Source organism: Mandrillus leucophaeus, unplaced genomic scaffold (genome assembly GCF_000951045.1).
Source record: "Mandrillus leucophaeus isolate KB7577 unplaced genomic scaffold, Mleu.le_1.0 Scaffold243, whole genome shotgun sequence".
Taxonomy (NCBI): Eukaryota; Metazoa; Chordata; class Mammalia; order Primates; family Cercopithecidae; genus Mandrillus; species Mandrillus leucophaeus.
Genome location: NW_012102510.1, coordinates 2,515,542 through 2,536,340, shown reverse-complemented (window position 1 = coordinate 2,536,340; position 20,799 = coordinate 2,515,542). Strand labels below are relative to the sequence as shown.

Here is a 20,799-nt window from a genome sequence, read left to right as displayed (position 1 = left end):
TGTAAAACGTCTACGTTTGGGGCTCAAAAAAAAAAAAAAAAAAAAAGGATATAGAGTGATAGAGCAAATGTGGCAAAATACTTACAATAAGTAATTCTGACTAGAGGATATATGGGAATTCATTATACTTCTTCCTGCAACCTTTCTGTAAATTTGAGATATTTTCAAAGTAAGAAGTCATAAACATATACATACATACCATGATCAAGTGGGGTATAGCTCAAGAATGCCAAGGATACAATTTAATGCGATTTATGAAATTTTTATTTATTTTTTTGATATGGAATCTCGCTGTTGCCCAGGATGGAGTGCAGTGGCACGATCTCAGCTTACTGCAACCTCCACCTCCCAGGTTCAAGCGATTCTCATGTCTCAGTCTCCCCAGTAGCTGGGGTTACAGGTATGCATCACTACGCCTGGCTGATTTTTGTATTTTTAGTAGAAATGAGATTTCACCATGTTGGCCAGGCTGGTCTTGAACTCCTGGCCTGAAGCGATCCACCCACCTTGGCCTCCCAAAGTGCTGTGATCCACCACCATGCCAGGCCACAATTTATGAAATTAATGGACAAGGGGAGAAAAAAAGCACAGGATTTTGAAGTTTAATACTTATTTATGGTCAATCTTAGCAAACGAACATCAGATAATTTTCTTGATTTATTAAAGGATACATTCTAAAAACTTACTGCATGCATCATACTTAATGGAGAAACTTCAGACACATTCTCTTTCATTCCTCTCCCTTCTTCCTACTGTCTCAACTGCCATGTGCTGAGGATGGCTACACAGAAGGGGCTGCCTGTCAGCCCTAGATTAATTGCTCTTCTGCAGACTGCCTTTGTAGGAAAGAAAAGTGAACTATCTTGTTTAAGCCATTATTCTTTGGATTTTCTGCCACAACTAGTCAAAGTAAATCTTAATTTGTGCACCCAGTATCACTTATACTATTTAATATGGTACTAAAAGTCCTGGACAATGCTATAAATGAAGAAAAATAAATAAGTGACAGGATAGATTTGCATACAATATGACCAACTACTTAGAAAGAACATCAGAATCAACAATGAAGTATTAGAAATAACAAGGGCATACAGCAGGGGTAACTTACAGAAATCAACAGCTTTCCTCTACCCCAGCAAATACCAGCATGAAAAATATTTTTCAAAAAATAAGATAACGGCCTGTAATCCCAGAACTTTGGGAGGCCAAGGTGGGTGGATTGCTGGAGCTCAGAAGTTCAAGATCAGCCTTGGCAACATGGCAAACTCCATCTCTACAAAAAATTAGCTGGGCGTGGTGGCACGTGCCTACAGTCCTAGCTACTTGGAAGGCTGAGGTAGGAAGATCACCTGAGCCTGTGGAGGTCACCACTGCACTCCAGCCTGGGTGACAGAGCAAGACCAAGTCTCGAGAAAAAGAAAAAGATAATGAAAGTGACTGAAGTACCTAGGGATTACTTTAAAAAATAATACATAAGACTTGTATTTCTATTGATGAAAATGAAAACTTTTTATGCTCTTCACATAAATTTCAAAATATTCTCTACACAGGTCTTAGATGAGATGACTACTTACAAAGATGATTTTCCCCAAATTAATAGAGAAGTTCAGTGCAATATCTATCAAAATTCTTGTTGTTGTTGAGGGGCTTTGATAACTTTTGATATAGAATAAAGCCCCACGAATGATTAAATCAACTTTGAAAAATAAGTGCAAAGGAGCTATTAAGACATTCTATAAAGCCATACTAATAAAAACAGTAAGGTGCTGGCACAAGAATGTGTAAATAGACCAGCGGAACAAATTACATCGCTCAAGACAAATCCATGTACATGAGGGAACCTGAAATCAGATGCGGTACCACAGATCAATAAAGAAAGAATGGACTACTTAGGAGGTGGTACTGGAAAAACTGCCTACTATATGGAAGAAAATAAAACTGGAGCCTACCTTATGCCATATCCAAGAGTGGAATCTAGATGGATTAAAGATCTGAATGCAAAAGGTAAAAACTATACATTAGGCTGGGCGCGGTGGCCCACGCCTGTAATCCCAGCACTTTGGGAGGCCAAGGCGGGCGGATCACGAGGTCAGGAGATTGAGACCATCCTGGCTAACATGGTGAAACTCCGTCTCTAATAAAAATACAAAAAATTAGCCAGGTTTGGTGGTGGGCGCCTGTAGTCCCAGCTACTTGGGAGGCTGAGGCAGGAGGATGGCGTGAACCCGGGAGGCGGAGTTTGCAGTGAGCTGAGATCGTGCTACTGCACTCCAGCCTGGGTGACAGAGCGAGACCCCGTCTCAAAAAACAAACAAACAAAAACAACTATACATTAAAAGATAAGGCAAAAAAGGTGATGTTGGGCAAGGCACGGTGGCTCACGCCTGTAATCCCAACACTTTGGGAGGCCGAGGCAGGTGGATCACCTGAGGTCAGGAGTTCAAGACCAGCCTGACCAACATGGAGAAACCCCATCTCTACTAAAAATACAAAAAATTAGCTGGGCGTGGTGGTGCATGCCTGTAATCCCAGCTACTTGGGAGGCTGAGGCAGGAGAATCTCTTGAACCCAGGAGGTGGAGGTTGCGGTGAGCCGAGATTGTGCCATTGCACTCCAGCCTGGGCAACAAGAGTGAAACTCTGTCTCCAAAAAAAAAAAAAAAAAAAAACAGTGATGTCAGCACATCAAAATTAACAACAGGCATCTACTCTTCGGGGAATTATTAAGTAAAATGCAGTAGACATGCCCCATGATGCCCTTGCCAGCAACTGGAAACAAAGCAGTAACATACACATGGCAATACAGACAGATGTCAAAAATACAGCACTGTGCTGGGTGCAGTGGCTCATGCCCGTAATCTCAGCACTTTGGGAGGATCACGTGAGGTCAAGAGTTCGAGACCAGCCTGACCAACATGGAGAAACCCCATCTCTACTAAATATACAAAATTAGTCGGGCATGGTGGTGCACGCCTGTAATTCCAGCTACTTGGGAGGCTGAGGCAGGAGAATTACTTGAACCTCGGAGACAGAGATTGCGGTGAGCCGAGATTGTGCCATTGTACTCCAGCCTGGGCGACAAGAGTGAAACTCCGTCTCAAAATAAACAAACAACAACAACAACAAAAAAACAGCACTGTTGGCCAGTTACAGTGGCTCATGCCTTTAATCCCAGCACTTTGGGAGGCCAAGGCAGGAGAATTGCCTGAGCCCAGGAGTTTGAGACCAGCCTGGGCAACATAGAGACACCCTGTCTCAAAACAAAAAACAAAAAACAAAAAAAACCTCCCACTCTAAGTAATACAAAGTTCAGGAAACAAAATGAAAACGGTGGCACTATGCCATGTGTGTCAACTGAAAACACAGTTGCTCAAAACAACACTTCATATTTCCATTTTCTATGACAATGTATCTATATGATACATTTATATATGTATGTATATTTATATGATACATGTATCTATATGATACATTTGTATATGTATGTATATTTATATGATACATGTATCTATGATACATTTATATGAAAACAATGTATAAAATAAATCTGATACATTTTCTATGATATGTATCATAGAAGGATACATATCAAACACACAGAGCAGCTGCCCACAGAGGTGCGAATTGGGAATAAAATGAAGAAATAAACGTGGCAAGAGGAAGCCTTGTGCTGACCTATGACAAAAACCTACCTTGAACTGGAAAGTATGATGAATTCAAACCTCTGCACTTGAGGGCTTTTAAAAGTCAATGGATTTACTTGGTAATAAAGTCTGAACAAAGTATGTATGTCAGCTACTCAAATTCAGAAATGGCCACAGTGCACTTCTAGTGAATACCATCCAAAATCAAATGTCTTTCAAAAAACATTTCTAATGAAAGCCAAGACTGAATAACACTAGGTGATGACCTTATCTCAAATTTGGGCTCACTTTTCAGAAAACAAAATATTACAATTCTACATTTTTAAAAGGGGTGGTGGTAGAGGAAACCCTTTGTAAGACATTTTAAAAATTATTTTCTCTTTTTATGAAGCTATCGACTCTTGAGTCTTAATAGAGGCTTTCTGGGAGAGTTAAGTCTGCTTTTCTAGGCAATCTTCAAGTGTCATGGCTGGGTTACCTGCCTCGGAATCACCTGGATGGCAAGGGATCACTGAATTTTACTCAGGATTTCTGTATTTTACCCAGTGTTCCGGCTATTCCTTGTTCATAGCAGAGCTGAAGAAATAACTATCTGAGAGTATCCATTCCAAGCAAGTATCATGCCAACTGTAGCCCATACTGTCCCTGGAATCTCCCACTATCTAACCTGACTTGTTCCCTAGTGGTACTGGGCAAATCCTGACTCTGATGGTGCCATTCCCACCCATCCCTCATACCCCAGGCTATAGCCCCAACCTCAACCTCCCACCTGTTAACTGCATAGCCTCACTGCGACACCATGAGTACTGAGAAGGATACAATCTCATGTCTCATTCATCACTGCACTCTCAGAGCCCAGCACAAGTCCTGGCTCACAACAGGTGCCAAATACCTGTCTGCTGAAAAGAAACTCCTCATCTGCTATTGCTGTTTCCTCTACCCAGAAGCCCCAACCTAGCACCTTCTTGGATCAATTCTCACATAGAGGCAAGCCTAGGCTGTTTGGGAGGCTGGGAACGGGCAACTCACCGTCTTTCATACTCCATGTCCTGATAGGGCCTTCGGGGGCTGCTGGGGCCCCTCCTCAGCCGCTGGCTCCGTTTCACTTCCCAGCCACCCCCGCTGCTGCTACCATGATCTGCCAGCCTGGGTGATGCTTCCTGCAGGGACTCTGCGGAGAATAGAGGGAAAAAAGGGGTCAAAACAGTTGGGACAGAGAAGGCCTCCTTGAGAAACCCTCGTTGTCAAGGCTCTTTGCCGCCCCTTAGCCCAGGGACGTTGTCTTCTAGCTCCCAGCACTCCTGTGCATCATAGTGTGAAGGTAGCCCCTACTTGGCCTGCTCCTCCCTTTCCCCGCAAACATGAGGCTAGAGCCCACTGCCTTAGAAAACAGCAAAGACTTCAGCAGACAGGGAGCATCTTGCAGAGAGAACTGGCGGGGCCACCCACGGTGTGATCAGGGCTTTGCCACCTAAGACAGGTAGACAAATTCAAGCCTGGGGCTGCATCCCAGGGTGGCGGTACAGATACTCTCAGGGCTGAAAGTCTTGCCTGAGATTCAGCACATCAGGCAAGACTTCACAACAATGGGGGCCCCAGGCACCCACCAGGCTCCTTCCATGGGCCCCAAGGGACCATCTCATCCTCCCAACAAGCTGCTGGCTGTCCCCTATAAGGCAGCAAAAGACCATGAAAGGTTCTTGGGGGTGTGTATGAAGGGGCTAACTTGGCAACGAGACAGCTGCTACTTCCCTGGGCTCCTGGCCAACACAGCCTTGGCCCTCACACAGCAACTGGCTCAGCCCTGAGCCCTGTCTCCTATGTGCAGCCAGGTCCCAAGGTGATTCCCTCCCCAGGGCTCAAGCCCGTTTTCCAGAGGCAAAAGGGGCCCTTTTGGAGGCTGTTCTGAACCACTGTGCTCTTCTACTGGGATGGAGCAGCAGCCACTTCATCCAACCCTCAGGGCTGTGGTGAGAACTCAAGGAGTCCTGAGAACCCTGTGACCCAGCCAGAGGTCAGGATGAATCCCAGATCTTCAGGCTCCACCCTCTGAACAGGAATCAGGTAAAGCCAGGCAAAAATAGCACCTGCCCAACACTAGGTTGCTGCCACGCCTTTGCTCTATGTGCGTGCACATACACACACACAGACACATGCACATTCCAACTTTCTCTTCCTCCTCAAGCCACAGGGAACCCGAATTACCTGCTCCCAGGTGGGCAAGAGTTAGAATCACACCAGAGGCACTGGCGGCTGAGAGCACAAAAACCCTCAAGAGACTCTGACAAAGGGGCCAGAGTCACACAGTAACATCCACCACAGCCAAGGGCCAGTCACAGACACGAGCCCCAAATAACTATGGGCCCACATCACAGAAGGAATCCACAGTAAGGACCACAATTACACACTAGGTCCCCGTTCCATGGATGAGCGTCACTCTCACAAACTCCCCAAAAGAAGGGGCAATGAGTCACACACACATTCCCTGCATCCCCCTCCCCACCCAATAAGTGGGTTAGGGTCAATCACAAGACAGTCGTCCCCCAAGCCCCGCCCCATGGATAAGGATCTGAGTCACAGACACCCTCCCTCAAAGGGTAAAGACCAGAGCCACATCCTCCCTCTGATCCCCCAGGAGTAAAGACCAGAACCACAGAATATTTCCCAATGGATCGATAAACACCAGAGTAACACAGAGCAGCATCCCCTCTCCTATGCACAAGTCGCAGACAACCGCTTCCCCACTGATAAACTTCGGTGTAGCAGACACAGTGATCCACAGTAGCCCACTCCCATTCGTCCCTCCCTTCCCCCAACCCGCACGCACCCATCCCATGTCCCAGTCGCGCACGCGCCTTTGCTCACACCAAAAAAAAAAAAAAAACCACCAAAAAAAAAAAAAAAAAACACCACAAAAAAAAAAAAAAAAAAAAACCCTCCCGGGTAGAGACATTGCACGAACCCCTCCGTTCCGCGCATCCCACCGACCCGAAGTCCGCCCTCGCGCCTCCTCTACGTCCCCGCCCCGGGCCCCTTACCTCCGCCCCCACGACCAGCGTCGACGCTCACCTTCTCGGCCCGGGCTGTCAAGGGAGGGCTCCCAGACATCACCTCGGCCCGCCGCCACCTCCTCCAACTCTCCCAGCTCAGCCGGAGCCGGAGCGCGCAACTACCAAGTCCGAGACTGCAGGCAGATCGGGGGGAGGGGAGAAGCGCCAAGCGCGCTGCCCTCCCAAGGAAACTCACTGCCGCCTACTCCCAGCCGGCCACAGTCACCAGCTCAAAATGGCGACGACGAGAAGGGAGTCGGCGCTCCGACCACCATCCACCTACTAAGGAAGCGCGCTCTGGCCGGCCCCGGCGATTGGTCACCGCCCGCCAGGGGACAGCCCTGGCCTCCTCTGATTGGCAAGCGCTGGCCACCTCCCCACACCTCCCCACACCCGTGCGAACGCTCCCCTAGTAGAGAAAAGAAGTAGCTATTGGCCAATCCGGCAGGGCCCGCTTTTTAGAAGCTTGATTTCCTTTGAAGATGAAAGACTAGCGGAAGCTCCACCTCTTTCCCCAAAGGGCGAGGGAACTCTGGGCGATTGGCTGGGAACTATATCCACCCAGTGTCACCGATTTCTTCCTATCCAGGAAATGAGCAGATCCATCAATAAGAAATTTCTCAGCCTGGCCGAAAGGGGGAGAGAATGGTTGGCCCCACGAAGCCACGACAACTGGAGGCAAAGAGGGTTGCTCAACGCCCCGCCTCACTGGAAAACAAAATCAGATCTGGGACCTATATAGCGTGGCGGAGGCGGAGCGATAATTGTCGCGCTCTCACCCACTGCAGCTGCGCACAGTCGCATTTCCGTCCCCGCCCCTCAGACCCTGCAGCACCATCTGTCATGGCGGCTGGGCTGTTTGGTTTGAGCGCTCGCCGTCTTTTGGCGGCAGCGGCAACGCGAGGGCTCCCGGCCGCCCGCGTCCGCTGGGAATCTAGCTTCTCCAGGACTGTGGTCGCCCCGTCCGCTGTGGCGAGAAAGCGGGCCCCGGAACCGACCACACAGTGGCAAGAGGACCCAGAACCCGAAGACGAAAACTTGTATGAGACGGTAAGAGGCGGGGGGGTGGGGGGGGGGACGGAACCCTGAAGGGGTCAATCCGGGATCGGCTGGTGGGGCGCTGTAGAGGACGTTCTTAGGCAGTAGAGTCCTGCGCGGCCGGCGAAAGCCTAGAAGACTTGGGAATTTTGCCTATCTTGTGTTCCTCCTTTATCTGTGGATATCCGCGTTCCAGGGCCAGGGGCAGGACTGGTTTTATTTTGCAGACAGAAATCATGCCTCAAGTGGACAGCGCTCAAAACGCATTAGAAGCAATATAGTACAACAACGATAATACTAAACACCGATATGGCACTTGCTCGTTGCTGTCTGTGTTCTTTTTTTGTTTAGAGACGAGATCTCGCTCTGTTGCCCAGGCTGGTCTCGAACTCCTGGCTCAAGCGATCCTCCCGCCTCGGCCTCCCAAGGTGCTGGGATTACAGGCATGAGCCACCGCTCTGGGCCCCATCTGTGTTCTAAACACTTGATATGCATTAGCTCATCTTATCCTCAAAATAAACCCCATTTCGAGGTAGGCACTATTATTATACTCATCCTACAGATAAGGAAACTGAGGCACAGAGCTATTAAGTAGATTGCCCTAGCTCACATAACTGAATACATGGTGGAGGTGGAACTGGTATTTGAAATTAGGGCTACCAGGTCTGCTGTGCTGTATTAATAGCAGACGCTGTGAAATCAGGCAGCACTGACAGTTACCTACCCATGTGACTTTGGTGGCATAAACCCTTGGTGCCTCAGTTTCTTTGTCTGTAAGATGGGAACAGTAATAGGACACCTAAAAAGTAAGACACCCCACCTGCCTCATGTGATTAAATGAGTAAAAATGGTCGGAACAGCAGCTGGCACTTCGTAAGTATGTACTCAGCACTAGAATGTGTTATTATTGCCATGTTTCATCTCACTGAGATTTTGTGAGGTTTGTCTATGTGAAAAGACTGGCACATAGTAAGTACTTCAGCAATACTAACCTCTGGTTAAGGGGCTTGGATGTATAGGATGCTCGTTCATTCTGTAAATATGTATTGAGGGCCTGCTGTGTGCCAGGCTCAGTTCAGAGCCCTGGGGATACAGCAGTGTGGAAATCAGACAAAGCCCATGCTCTCATAGAGCTTACATGATAGTGCAGAAGACAGAAAATAAACACGTAAAATATTAAAAAACAATAATACAGCGTAGTATAATAGATAGTATAATGTGAGAATGTATGATATACAGAGAATGGGGAAGGTGTGCTACTTAGGTAAACATAGGCTAGAAAGAGACAGGGAAGGAAGAGAGGATGTGAAGACAAAGTTAGGCAAGGTAAGTGGATAGAGGATGACTTGGGTGTAGGGGGCTATTTCATTAGGTTGAGCCATAAGAAATTGCCAGTATTCAACTATTTGTGACCTATAAAAATAGCAGTTTCCTATGCTTCAACTTTGAAAGACAAGGTAACTAGGGAGTGCCTCCTGAAGGAAGTGGTGATGAATCCAAAATGTTGAATGAGGAGACAGATCCAGCCATGACTAGAGCTGGAAGAAAGGCTTTCCAGGCAAAGACAGCAGCAAGTGCAGTGGTTCTGCGGTGGGAAGGAGCTTGACGTATCCCAAGAATGGAAACAGAGGAATTTAGTGAGAGGGGCGTATGGAGACCAAGTTATGCAGGGCCAGAATAAGGCTTTGTGGAGCAGCAGGAAGCCCTCATTGACCTCTCTTTCTCCACAGAACCCAGACTCCCATGGTTATGACAAGGACCCCGTTTTAGACGTCTGGAACATGCGAGTTGTCTTCTTCTTTGGCGTCTCCGTCGTCCTGGTCCTTGGCAGCACCTATGTGGCCTATCTGCCTGACTACAGGTGCATGGGGTGTCCAAGAGCGTGGGATGGGTAGGAGCCCGAGGCAGGGATGGAGGTTGAAGGGGACTCTGCAGGAGTCTTATTCCTGCACCATTGGGAATAGGGAGCTGAGATGAGGGATTGGTGTCAATTGAGGCTCCCTCACGTCTACCCCTGCTATTTGCACTGCCAGGATGAAAGAGTGGTCCCGCCGCGAAGCTGAGAGACTTGTGAAATACCGAGAGGCCAATGGCCTTCCCCTCATGGAATCCAACTACTTCGACCCCAGCAAGATCCAGCTGCCAGAGGATGAGTGACCAGTTGCTGAGTGGGGCTCAAGAAGTACCACCTTCCCCACCTCCTGCCTGCCATTCTGACCTCTTCTCAGAGCACCTAATTAAAGGGGCTGAAAGTCCGACTCGCTAATGTTGATTGTGTTGTGAAGGGGATATGGGGTAGGGGTGTCAGAAGCTTTAAAAGGGCTGCTGCAGCCTTCCCTGGGTGTTCCGGCTATATATTGCTGTGTGACAAACACCTTAAAACTTAGTGACTTAAGACCACAATTCAGTCTTCTCTTTCATGGCCCTGTGGGTTGACTGGGCTCAGTAAGGTGGCTCTTCTTGGGGTCTCAGGTAGTTGTAGTTAGATGGTGGCTGGGACTGGAGTCATATGAAGGCTCAACTGGGCTGGGTGTCTAAGATGGCTTCTTCACTCACATGTCTGGCACTTCAGTCCTCTTCCATATGGCCTCTCTCCAGCAGAACAGCCTTGACTTTTTTTTTTTTTTTTTTTTTAGACGGAGCCTTGCTCTGTCACCCAGGCTGGAGTACAGTGGCATGATCTCTGCTCACTGCAACCTCTGCCTCCCGGGTTCAAGCGATTCTCCTGCCTCAGCCTCCAGAGTAGTTGGGACAACAGGCGCCTGCCACCACACCCAGCTAATTTTTTGTATTTTTAGTAGAGACAGGGTTTCATCATGTTGGCCAGGATGGTCTCGATCTCCTGACCTCGTGATCCGCCCGCCTTGGCCTCCCAAAGTGCTGGGATTACAGGCGTGAGCCACCGTGCCCAGCCTCTTTTTTTTTAAGAAGGAGTTTTGCTCTCGTCACCCAGCTGGAGTACAATGGCATGATCTCGGCTCACTGCAACCTCCGCCTCCCAGGTTCAAGCAATTCTGCTGCAGCCTCCTGAGTAGCTGGGATTACAGATGCCCACCCCATGCCCAACTAATTTTTCTATTTTTAGTAGAGATGGGGTTTCACCATGTTGGCCAGGCTGGTTTTCGAACTCCTGACCTCAGATCATCCACCTGCCTCAGCTTCCCAAAGTGCTGGGATTACAGGCATGAGCCACTGCACCCAGCCTAACCTTGGCTTCTTACATGATGGCTTGGGACTCCTCTGGATGAGAGTGTGGCACATGGGAAGAAATTGTTGGCACCTATCTTTAGAGCCAGACCACCTCACTGGGACCTCCTATGTTTGAAGAGAGGCCAGGGCAACCAGGGATTAAGGTGGAGAGTGAGTGCAGGGCTTTCTGTTGCTAAGGGTGGGTGTTTTGTCTCTCCTCCCTGTGTTCTCTGCTTCTCTCTGAGCTTTGGGTTTTGCCGCTGTCCTGTGTGTTTTGCCCCTGTCCTGTGTGTTGGTGAGTCTGGTTGCCTGTGTTCCCTTCTGCCCCAAATCTGGATGACTTCTAACTCAAGATATGCATCTGTATGTGTGTGTATGTATGTGCATGTGGGTCTGCTTCTCTCCTCACCCCCTTTCCTCTCTTTGTCTTTCTGTGTCTCGAAATCAAGAAGTCTTTTCTCCCATACTTTCTTCCTCTGTGGAAATAGGCTGTCTCCTTGCACCAGGGTTGCTGTCTCTCAGTCTGGCAGATGGAGTAGGGGACTTGTTCTGGCCCTGGCTGAGTTTGTTTCTTTCAGAGGCATCTCTGTTAAGTGTGGGCTTCTCTTCACCCTCCTGGCATCTCTTCCTTCCACAGCTCCCACATTCAAATCACCACCTCATGTATTCATTGCTACCATCTCTGTGCTTGTCCCTGCCTGGGGCTTCGAAGGGTATAGGAGCCTCCAGCCACTGGCTACAGGAAGGAAATCTGGCTTGCCAAATTCACCACTAGAGGCAATGCCCTACTTCTAGCTACTGGGTCTCAGGAGAGCCCAAATCCACTTACATGTGGCTGAGGGAGGAGCCATATCTGCATGAGCCTTCCTGCAAGTGAGGAAGACCCTGAGGGCTTCCCCTGCCCCAGTGATGCTTCGTGGGACCAGTCTCCCAACTCGAGTGTACCCCAAAGCAGAGAGTACTGATGTGTAAAGGGAGTACTCTCTACCCTCCCCCCTGAAGTTAGTGGGACTATGGAAGTGAAAGGGGCATGTTACCCCAGCCACCAAGTACCTGGGTATATTGGAGCAATAACCCCTATAATAAGCCTCAGCCTGGTGCCCAGAGAGCACATTCTCTCCACTCCCCACCAGGATGTAAATTCCAGAAGGGCAGGTATTCACATATGTTCTATTCACTTAGAGCAGTGACTGGCACGGTATGTGCTTGATAAACATTTGGTATTGATACCTCCTGTGTAGGTGACATCCCATCCCCATCCTTGCCTTCTGGCTTACACCCCCTGAGGATGAACACTTCTCATTCCCCTCTGCTCTGCCTCATCAAACTCTAGGGCTCTCCAGAAGCCTCCATTCTGGTCAAACAAAAGGCTGCACTTAGACTTAATCCTAAAATCCAAGCCCTGGCCCCATTCTGACTACAATACTACCTTCCCCTCCCTCATCGTGACCCAGCCACACTGGCTGACTCTTTATAAATGATTGAATTAAAATATACATGCAGAAAAGCACACAAAGCTCATTTACTTTTTATAAATTGGGCACACCCATATAACCAGCACTTAGGTCAAGAAACATACTTTGGGAGGCAGAGGCGGATTGATGTTTTGAGCTTGGGAGTTTGAGACCAGCTTGGGCAACATGGTGAAACCTCGTCTACAAAAAATACAAAAATTAACGAGGCTTGATGGTCCCAGCTACTAAGGGTGTTGAGGTGGGAGGATCGCTTGAGCCTAGGAGGCAAACGTTGCAGTGAGCCGAGATCGCACCATGCCACTGCACTCCAGCCTGGGCCACAGAGTGAGACCCTGTCTCAAAAACAGACAAACAAAAATCACAACATGATAAACCCCAGAAGCTCCCTTCAGGTCTTCCCTCTTCCCCACCAAAGGTAGCCATTCTCCTGACTTCTAACAATGTTAGGTTACTTTGGTCTGGTTTTGTGTCCAGTTTCTTTCATTCTGCACAATGTTTGTGAGACTGATCAACATCATCACATACGTGAGTAGTTAGTTCATCCTCATTGCTGTGGTCTATTTCATTGTATGAACAGACCAGACTTTAGCCATTCTTACGTTGCTGAGCATTTGAGTTGTTTTATATTTGGGGCTATTAAGAATTTTTTTTTCTTCTGAGACAGTCTTGCTCTGTTGCTCAGGCTGGAGTGCAGTGGTGTGATCTTGGCTCAGTGCAACCTCCACCTCCCGGGTTCGAGCATTTCTCGTGTCTCAGCCTCCTGAGTAGCTGGGGTTGCAGGCGTGAGCCACCAGGCCCTGCTAATTTTTGTATTTGTAGTAGAGAGAGGGTTTCACCAGGTTGGCCAGGCTGGTCTTGAACCCCTGACCTTAAGTGATCCACCTGCCTTGGCCTCCCAAAGTGCTGGGATTACAGGCGTGAGCCACTGTGCCTGGCTAAGAATAATTCCGTGAACATTCTTGTACACATCTTTTGATAGACATATGCATTCATTTCTTGGGTATATACCTAGGAATGGAATTGCTAAGTCATTGGGTAGACATGTGACCAATCAGCTTCAGTAAATCATGCCAATTTTCCAATCTACACTTTCCCAGAGGTGACTCCCCATCATTCGGCATTTCTGGTCTTTTTCACTGTAGCCATTCTGGTGGATGACCGAACTTTTTTTTTTTCTTTTCTTTTCTTGAGACAGGGTCTCGCTCTGTTGCCCAGGCTGGAATGCAGTGGCACGATCTCGGGTCACTGCAACCTCCTTCTCCCATGTTCAAACGATTCTCCTGCCTCAGCCTCCTGAGTGGCTGGAACTACAGGCACCCACCATCATGCCCGGCTCATTTTGTTTGTATTATTTTTTAGTAGAGACGGGGTTTCACCATGTTGGTCAGGCTGGGGATGGCTGACCTTGTAAGGACCACGTTGGGATGAAGAGGGAGGGACTGCCTACTGAGTGCCAAGCCCCAACAGTGTGCCCCAATGGTGTGCCAGGCACTGGTGGATATCAGGGTCCCTGCCCTTAGGAATTTCCCAGGATGAGGGCGGAGGCTGGTGGGGGTGGTCAGAGACCTTAACACAATGTTTTCACCCTGCTGTTCGACCCCAGGGACCTTTGAACTTTCATATTTTGGACGCAACTTTGTTCTGCCAACATAACAGATACCAGCCTCCTTTATCCTTCAATCTAATAGGACATTACCCAGAAAATAAAAATAGAACATCTTACCAGATTCACAGTGACTATTACCAATAAATGTAAGCACCGCAGAATAAACTGACAGCAGCCAAAACTGTGAACTTGAAACTGTATTGAGGGAAAAATTGATGGAAGTTTTTGATGTTCTCAACAAAATGTGGACCTGCAAATTTTGATCCTGAAATATTGGACTCAGTGGAAACTGTCCACAAACAAAGCTCAGAATGACAGGAGGTATTCATTCAACAAATATTTATTGAAGTGCCTACAGGACCCCAGGCACTCTATTGTTTTGTTTTTATTTTTGTTTTGAGATAGGGTCTTTCTCTGTTGCTCAGGCTGGAGTGCAGTGGCATGACCATGGCTAACTGCAGCCTGGACCCTGAACTCAAGCGATCCTCCTGCCCAGGCACTGTTATAGCCAAAGGGGACACAGCAGGGAACAAAAGATTTTAAAATGCCCGCCCTCATGGAGCCTGTATTACAGCTGGGAGAGACAGAAAATAAACAGCACAATTAATTTGTATATGATATGTATGTAGGGAAGTGGTAAGTATGGATTAAGTTAAAAATAAATCCAGGGGCTGGGTGTGGTGGCTCACACCTGTAATCTCAGCACTTTGGGAGGCTGAGGTGGGCAGATCATTTGAGGCCAGGAGCCTGAGGCCAGCCTGGGCAACTGGGCAACAGGGCGAAACCCTGTCCCTACTAAAAATACAAAAATTAGCTGGGCATGGTGTCACACGCCTGTAATCCCAGCTACTCGGAAGGCTGAGATGGAGAATCACTGGAGCCGGGGAGGCGAAGGTTGCAGTGAGCTGAGATTGGGCCACTGCACTCCAGCCCAGGTGACCGAGCAAGACCCTATTCCAAAAACAAATAAATAAATCAATCTGGTAAGGGGGTGTCAGGGAGTTGGGGGGAGGGGGAACCTGAATTTAAATAGGGTAGTCAGCAAAGTTCATTACTTGAAGGAAAAAAATGTGAAGGAAGCCAGAGATGAACACACAGATGCAAGAGCATTTCTGGCAGAAGGAACAATGGGTACCAAATTCCAGAAGCAAGAATGTGCCTGAGATGGTCAATGAGCAGCCTGAGGCCAAGGAGCTATCTGAGGGAAGCTGTTACTGCTTGAATTTGACACAGATAAGAGAATCAATATATGGATTAAATCATTATTGTAAAAATTAACCAGAAAATGATCATAGTGAAAATAACTTCAGAGAAATGAAAACAGGCAAAATTGGTTTTGGGTTAACTGCACCACTGCATGGCATTGATCAAGGAATTAAATTGGCTCAGGAGAATTCACTCCGGTTCAAAGTTGCTCACTAAAAATTCACCTGAGTTGAGTTGGTCTAATTCCAATTTTATTTTTTATTTTTTAATTTATTTTTTTGAGATAGAGTCTTGCTCTGTCACCAGGCTGGAGTGCAGTGGGCGTGATCTCAGCTCACTGTAATGTCACTGTAATGCCTCCCAGGTTCAAGTGATTCTCCTGCCTCAGCCTCCGGAGTAGCTGGGACTACAGGTGCACACCACCACGCCCAGCTAATTTTTGTGTTTTTAGTAGAGACAGTTTCACCATGTTGGCCAGGATGGTCTCGATCTCTTGACCTTGTGATCTGCCCGCCTCGGCCTCCAAAAGTGTTGGGATTACAGGCGTGAGCCACCGCCCCTGGCCTTTTTTTTTTTTTTTTTGGGATGGAGTCTCGCTTTGTGGCCCAGGCTGGAGTACAGTGGCATGATCTTGGCTCACTGCAACCTCCACCTCCCAAGTTCAAGCGATTCTTGTGCCTCAGCTGCCAGAGTAGCTGGGACTACAGTCGTGCACCACCATGCCTGGCTAATTTTTTGTATTTTTAGTAGGGACAAGGTTTTACCACATTGCCCAGGCTGGTCTCAAACTCCTGGGCTCAAGCGATCCACCCGCCTTGGCCTCCCAAAGTGCTGGGATTACAGGTGTGAGCCACCGAGACCGGCCTTAATTCCAACTAAATTAAATTTAATTAATTAATTAATTTGAGACAGAGTCTCACTCTGTCGCCCAGGCTGGAGTGCAGTGGTGTGATCTTGGCTCACTGCAACCTCTGCCTTCTGGGTCCAAGTGATTCTTGTGCCTCAGCCTCCTGAGTAGCTGGGACTACAGCTGAGCACCATTATGCAGGGCTGATTTTTGTATTTTTAGTAGAAACTGGGTTTCACCATGTTGGCCAGGCTGGTCTAAAACTCCTGACCTCAAGTGATCCACCCGTCTCAGCCTCCCAAAGAGCTGGGATTACAGGCTTGAGCCACTGCGCCCGGTCTGATTCCAATTTTAAATGTTAGTATTCGTAAGCAGGGCCAATACTTTAGAGGTCACTTGCATGTGAGTCAGAGGGGTAAATCCAGGGCCAGTTGAAGGCACAGGATCCAGGCAAAGCAGCTGGGAATCAACAACCATTACCTATACATAAGTGTGAAGAAGGATTCATTTGCTCATTCAATCATTTATTCATTCATCTCACAAATATTGATCAAGTGCCTACTATGTGACAGGGATATAGCAGTGAATGAAACAGGCAAAAATTCCTGCCCTCTTGGAGCTTTCTTCCAGTGCAGGGGGCAGATGATAAATTTAAAGAACAATTAACAATTTGGAGTAATGATAATAGCTAAATAAGTAAAATATAGGCCAGCCACCATGGCTCATGCCTGTAATCCCAGAACTTTGGGAGGCTGAGGGGTGCAGATCCCTTGAGCTCAGGAGTTCAAGACCAGCCTGGGCAACATGGCGAGACCCCCATTTCTACTAAAAATACAAAAAATTAGCTGAGCATGGTGGCATGTGCCTGTGGTCCCAGCTACTCGGGAGGCTGAGGTGGGAGTATCACAGAGGTCTAGGCTGCAGTAAGCTGAGATTGTGCCACTGCACTCCAGCTTGGGCGACAGAGTGAGACCCTGCCTTAAAAAAAAAAAAGTAAAATACGTAATACGATAGTGATATATGTTGAGGACAAAAATGAAGCAGGGAATAATATAGTGAGTATTTGTGTGTGTATGTGTTTGTATGTGAACGCACACCTGTAGTCCTAGCTACTGAGGCAGGAGGATTCCTTGAACCCAGGAAGGCAAGGCTGCAGTCAGCTATGATCCCTGCCACTGTATTCTACCCTGGGCAACAGAGCAAGACCCCCATCTCTTAAAAAAAAAATTAAATTTAAAAATGATGTTTGATGAAGACCTGAGGGAAGTGTCTAATTGAAGAGAGAACTTTGAAAGAGTAAGACTTTCAAGACAGTCTAACACAGGGGTTAGGGGAAGGTCCGCTGGAGCCATACTGCCTTTGTTCAAATCCCAGTTTCCTCCATACTAAATGTGTGACCTCATACTCCTATTTTCCCCCTCTGTAAACTGGGGCTAATGATATTAACTACTTTGTAAGGATATCGAGAGGATTAATCTGAGTGCTTACAACGTTGTTTGACACAGATTAACTGTTTGTAAACATTGGCTGGCTGAATGAATTAATCTTCATATTAATACTGTAATCATGGAAGTTTTTAAATTAAAAAAAAAAACTTCTTCAAAAATGAGATTGTGGTACAATGGTTTGGGGAATGTTCAAACTGTGGACCTCAAGATGGAAGGTGGTTTTGGAACCCTGGCAGTCACTGCTTCGAGGTTTTGGCTCTGTTATTGAAAGTGGTGGGGCAGGATGTGTTGGCTCATGCCTATAATCCCAGCACTTTGATAGGCCAAGGCGGGTAGATTGATTGAGCTCAGGAGTTTGAGACCAGCCTGGGCAACATGGCAAAACCTCATCTTTGAAAACTTTAAAAATTACCCAGCGCACACCTGTGGTTCCAGCTACTTGGGAGGCTGAGGTGGAAGGCTTGCTTGGGTCCGGGAGTTCAAGGCTGCAGTGAGCCGTGATTGTGCCACTGTACTCCAGCCTGGGGGACACAGTGAGACCCTGTCTCAAAAAAAAAAATGGCGGTATATATTTACATATTTATTTAGCTATTGTCATTACCCAAAATTATTTGTTCTTTTTTTTAAAAAAATTTTTTTTGGTTGGGTGTGGTGGCTCACGCTTGTAATCCCAGCACTTTGGGAGGCCAAGGCGGGTGGATCACCTGAGGTCAGGAGTTCAAGACCAGCCTGACCAACATGCAGAAACCCCGTCTCTACTAAAAATAGAAAAAATTAGCCAGGCGTGGTGGTGGCACACGTCTGTAATCCCAGCTACTCGGGAGGCTGAGGCAGGAGAATTGCTTGAACCCGAGAGGCGGAGGTTGTAGTGAGCTGAGATCATGCCATTGCTCTCCAGCCTGGGCAACAAGAGCAAAACTCTGTCTCAAAAAAATTTTTTTTTTTTTTTTAAGAAATAGTCTCCATAGTCTCATTATGTTGCCCAGGCTGGTCTGGAACTCCTGGGCTCAAGGAGTTCCCCCCCACCTCCTAGGCCTTGGCCTCCCAAAGTGCTGGGATTACAGGTGAGAGCCACTGTGATCAGTCAGTCTTGTCTTTTTATTTTCTTTCCAACTCCTTCACCTCCTTCAAGTCATTGGTAAACATCAACTTCTCAAAGTGGACTTTCCTTATTTAAAATTCCAATCCCCTTTTATTACTCACTCTCCAAATTTTTTCCCTCCATATCATACACAAACTGCATTAGGCATGGTGTTCTTTTAGTTATGGTCATGGTACTGGGAAATTTTTTATTTATTTTTTATTTTTTAGACAGGGTCTCGCTCTGTCACCCAGGTTGGAGTGCAGTGGCACCATCTCAGCTCACTGCAACCTCTGCCTCCGGGGTTCAAGTGATTCTCATGCCTTAGCCTCCCGAGCAGCTGGGATTACAGGTGTGTGCCAGGACACCGGCTAATTTTTGTATTTTTAGCAGAGACCGGGTTTCACCATGCTAGTCAGGCTGGTCTGGAACTCCTGACCTCAAGTGATCCGCCCACCTTGGCCTCCCAAAGTGCTAGGATTACAGGTGTAAGCCACCGCACCCGGCCCCAGTCTACTTTTTTTTTTTTTTTTTTGAGACGGAGTCTCGCTCTGTTGCCCAGGCTGGAGTGCAGTGGCGTGATCTCGGCTCACTGCAAGCTCCGCCTCCTGGGTTCACGCCATTCTCCTGCCTCAGCCTCTCGAGTATTTGGGACTACAGGCGCCCGCAACCACGCCCGGCTAATTTCTTTTTGTATTTTTAGTAGAGATGGGGTTTCACCGTGTTAGCCAGGATGGTTTCGATCTCCTGACCTCTTGATCTGCCTGCCTCAGCCTCCCAAAGTGATGGGATTATAGGCGTGAGCCACCGCGCCCGGCCCCCAGTCTATTTTTTAGGTGTAAAGGTGTCAGGCAGATCGCGATTCCCAGGCATCCCGCAAAGTAGGCTGGTCACCTTAGGGGCGACCTTTACCGCTCAAAAATTCGTCTCACATTAGCAGTGAGGATTCGGGCGTCACCCCGAATCATTATTTTCCTTACTCATAAGTTTAAGGCAAAGTACTGGGAATTTAAAAAAATAAATTAGGTTATTTTAGTGAGAGAGAAAGAGTAAGAGAGTGTGAGAGAGAGAGAGAGAAAGAAGAGGAGGAGGAGGAAGAAAGGAAGGAAGGAAAGAAACCATTATATTTTAAATGAAGTAACTCAGGAATGGAAAAGCAAACATCGTATGTTCTCACTTTCTTGTTTTGTTTTGTTTTTTGAGATGGAGTTTCGCTCCGTCGTCCAGGCTGGAGTGCAGTGGCGTGATCTCAGTTCATTGCCTCCCAGATTTAAGCGATTCTCCTGCCTCAGCCTCCCGAGTGGCTGGGATTACAGGTGTGTACCACTAGGCCCGGCTAATTTTTGTGTTTTTAGTAGAGACAGGATTTCGCCATGTTGGTCAGGCTGGGCTGGAACTCCTGACCTCAATTGATCCACTCCCGCCTCAGCCTCCCAAAGTGCTGGGATTACAGGCGTGAGCCACCGCGCCCGCCTTGTTCTCACTTACAAGTGGGAGCTAAGCTATGAGGACCCAAAGGCATAAGAATGATACAATGGGCTCTGGGGACTTGGGGGAGGGGTGAAAAGGGGGTAAGGGGTAAAAAACTCCATATCAGATGATGGGTGCACCAAAACTCAGAAATCACCACTAAAGGACTTTTCCATGTAACCAAACACCACCTGTTCCCCCAAAACTACTGAAATAATAACAATAAAATAAAAATAAGTAAAAACAAAAAACAAAAAACCCCTAAACCCATTAAGATAAAGCAGGGCTGGTGGGTTGGGGCCAGATCACACAGGGGTTTGACATGTGTGTGTTTAGAAATGTATTTATTTATTTTTAGAGATGGGTTCTTGCTATATTGCCCAGGCTGGACTTGAATTCCTGGATTCAAGTAATCCTCCCACCTAAGCCCCCGAGAAGCTGGGACTATAGGTGCATGCCACCATACCCAGCTTAGACATATATTTAATTTTATGAATCAAAAGCCTTGATGCACCAAGAGTTTATCCAGAGCAGGGTGTGGAACTTGGGAAGGGTTTATAGCAGGAAAGTGACCACAGCATGAGCTCAGCTAGACCATGCACCAAGTGGCCTTGGGCAAGTCGTTTATTCTCTCAGAACCCGTTTCTTCTTGTAGAAAAGGGGGATCGTGTTGGTCCCTAACTCACAGCGTGGCTGGGAGCTTTAAACAAGGCTGTAAAAACAGTAAGTTCTGCCATGTATTCAGA

The 20,799-nt window shown here is 47.5% G+C and overlaps 2 protein-coding genes across 7 annotated transcripts in view; one reads left to right on the top strand and one right to left on the bottom strand.

Annotated features, from left to right (window-relative positions):
• RBM10 (RNA binding motif protein 10) overlaps positions 1-7,347 on the bottom strand; it is a 38,762-nt gene extending 31,415 nt beyond the window's left edge. For 4 of the 5 annotated variants that reach the window (XM_011982832.1, XM_011982833.1, XM_011982834.1 and 1 more), the window contains exons 1-2: positions 6,713-6,980; positions 4,673-4,814 (exon numbers count right to left, since the gene is read on the bottom strand). In XM_011982832.1, the coding sequence (XP_011838222.1) occupies positions 4,673-4,689 (17 nt within the window). In that variant the 5' untranslated portion in view covers positions 4,690-4,814; positions 6,713-6,980. Of the gene's footprint in view, positions 1-4,672; positions 4,815-6,681 lie in introns of all 5 variants that reach the window. The other variant, XM_011982831.1, reaches the window with a different exon arrangement.
• NDUFB11 (NADH dehydrogenase (ubiquinone) 1 beta subcomplex, 11, 17.3kDa) lies at positions 6,988-9,989 on the top strand. 2 transcript variants are annotated; one of them, XM_011982837.1, is made up of 3 exons: positions 6,988-7,743; positions 9,462-9,592; positions 9,765-9,989. In XM_011982837.1, exons 1-3 carry the CDS (start codon positions 7,339-7,341, stop codon positions 9,886-9,888), a joined length of 660 nt encoding a protein of 219 aa, XP_011838227.1. In that variant the 5' UTR covers positions 6,988-7,338; the 3' UTR covers positions 9,889-9,989. The 2 variants fall into 2 exon arrangements, with proteins under 2 accessions (XP_011838227.1, XP_011838226.1); XM_011982836.1 differs by having other exon boundaries at positions 9,462-9,622.
• The last annotated feature ends 10,810 nt before the right edge of the window (positions 9,990-20,799 follow it).

What these genes read in the sequence shown, in the direction of transcription:
- NDUFB11 (XM_011982836.1), top strand. Translation starts at nt 7,339, where the DNA reads ATGGTTGGCCCCACGAAGCCACGACAACTGGAGGCAAAGAGGGTTGCT. An exon ending in ACGAAAACTTGTATGAGACG is followed by an intron (nt 7,744 to 9,461) that starts GTAAGAGGCGGG and finishes CTTTCTCCACAG; the next exon opens with AACCCAGACTCCCATGGTTA. An exon ending in TGTCCAAGAGCGTGGGATGG is followed by an intron (nt 9,623 to 9,764) that starts GTAGGAGCCCGA and finishes TTGCACTGCCAG; the next exon opens with GATGAAAGAGTGGTCCCGCC.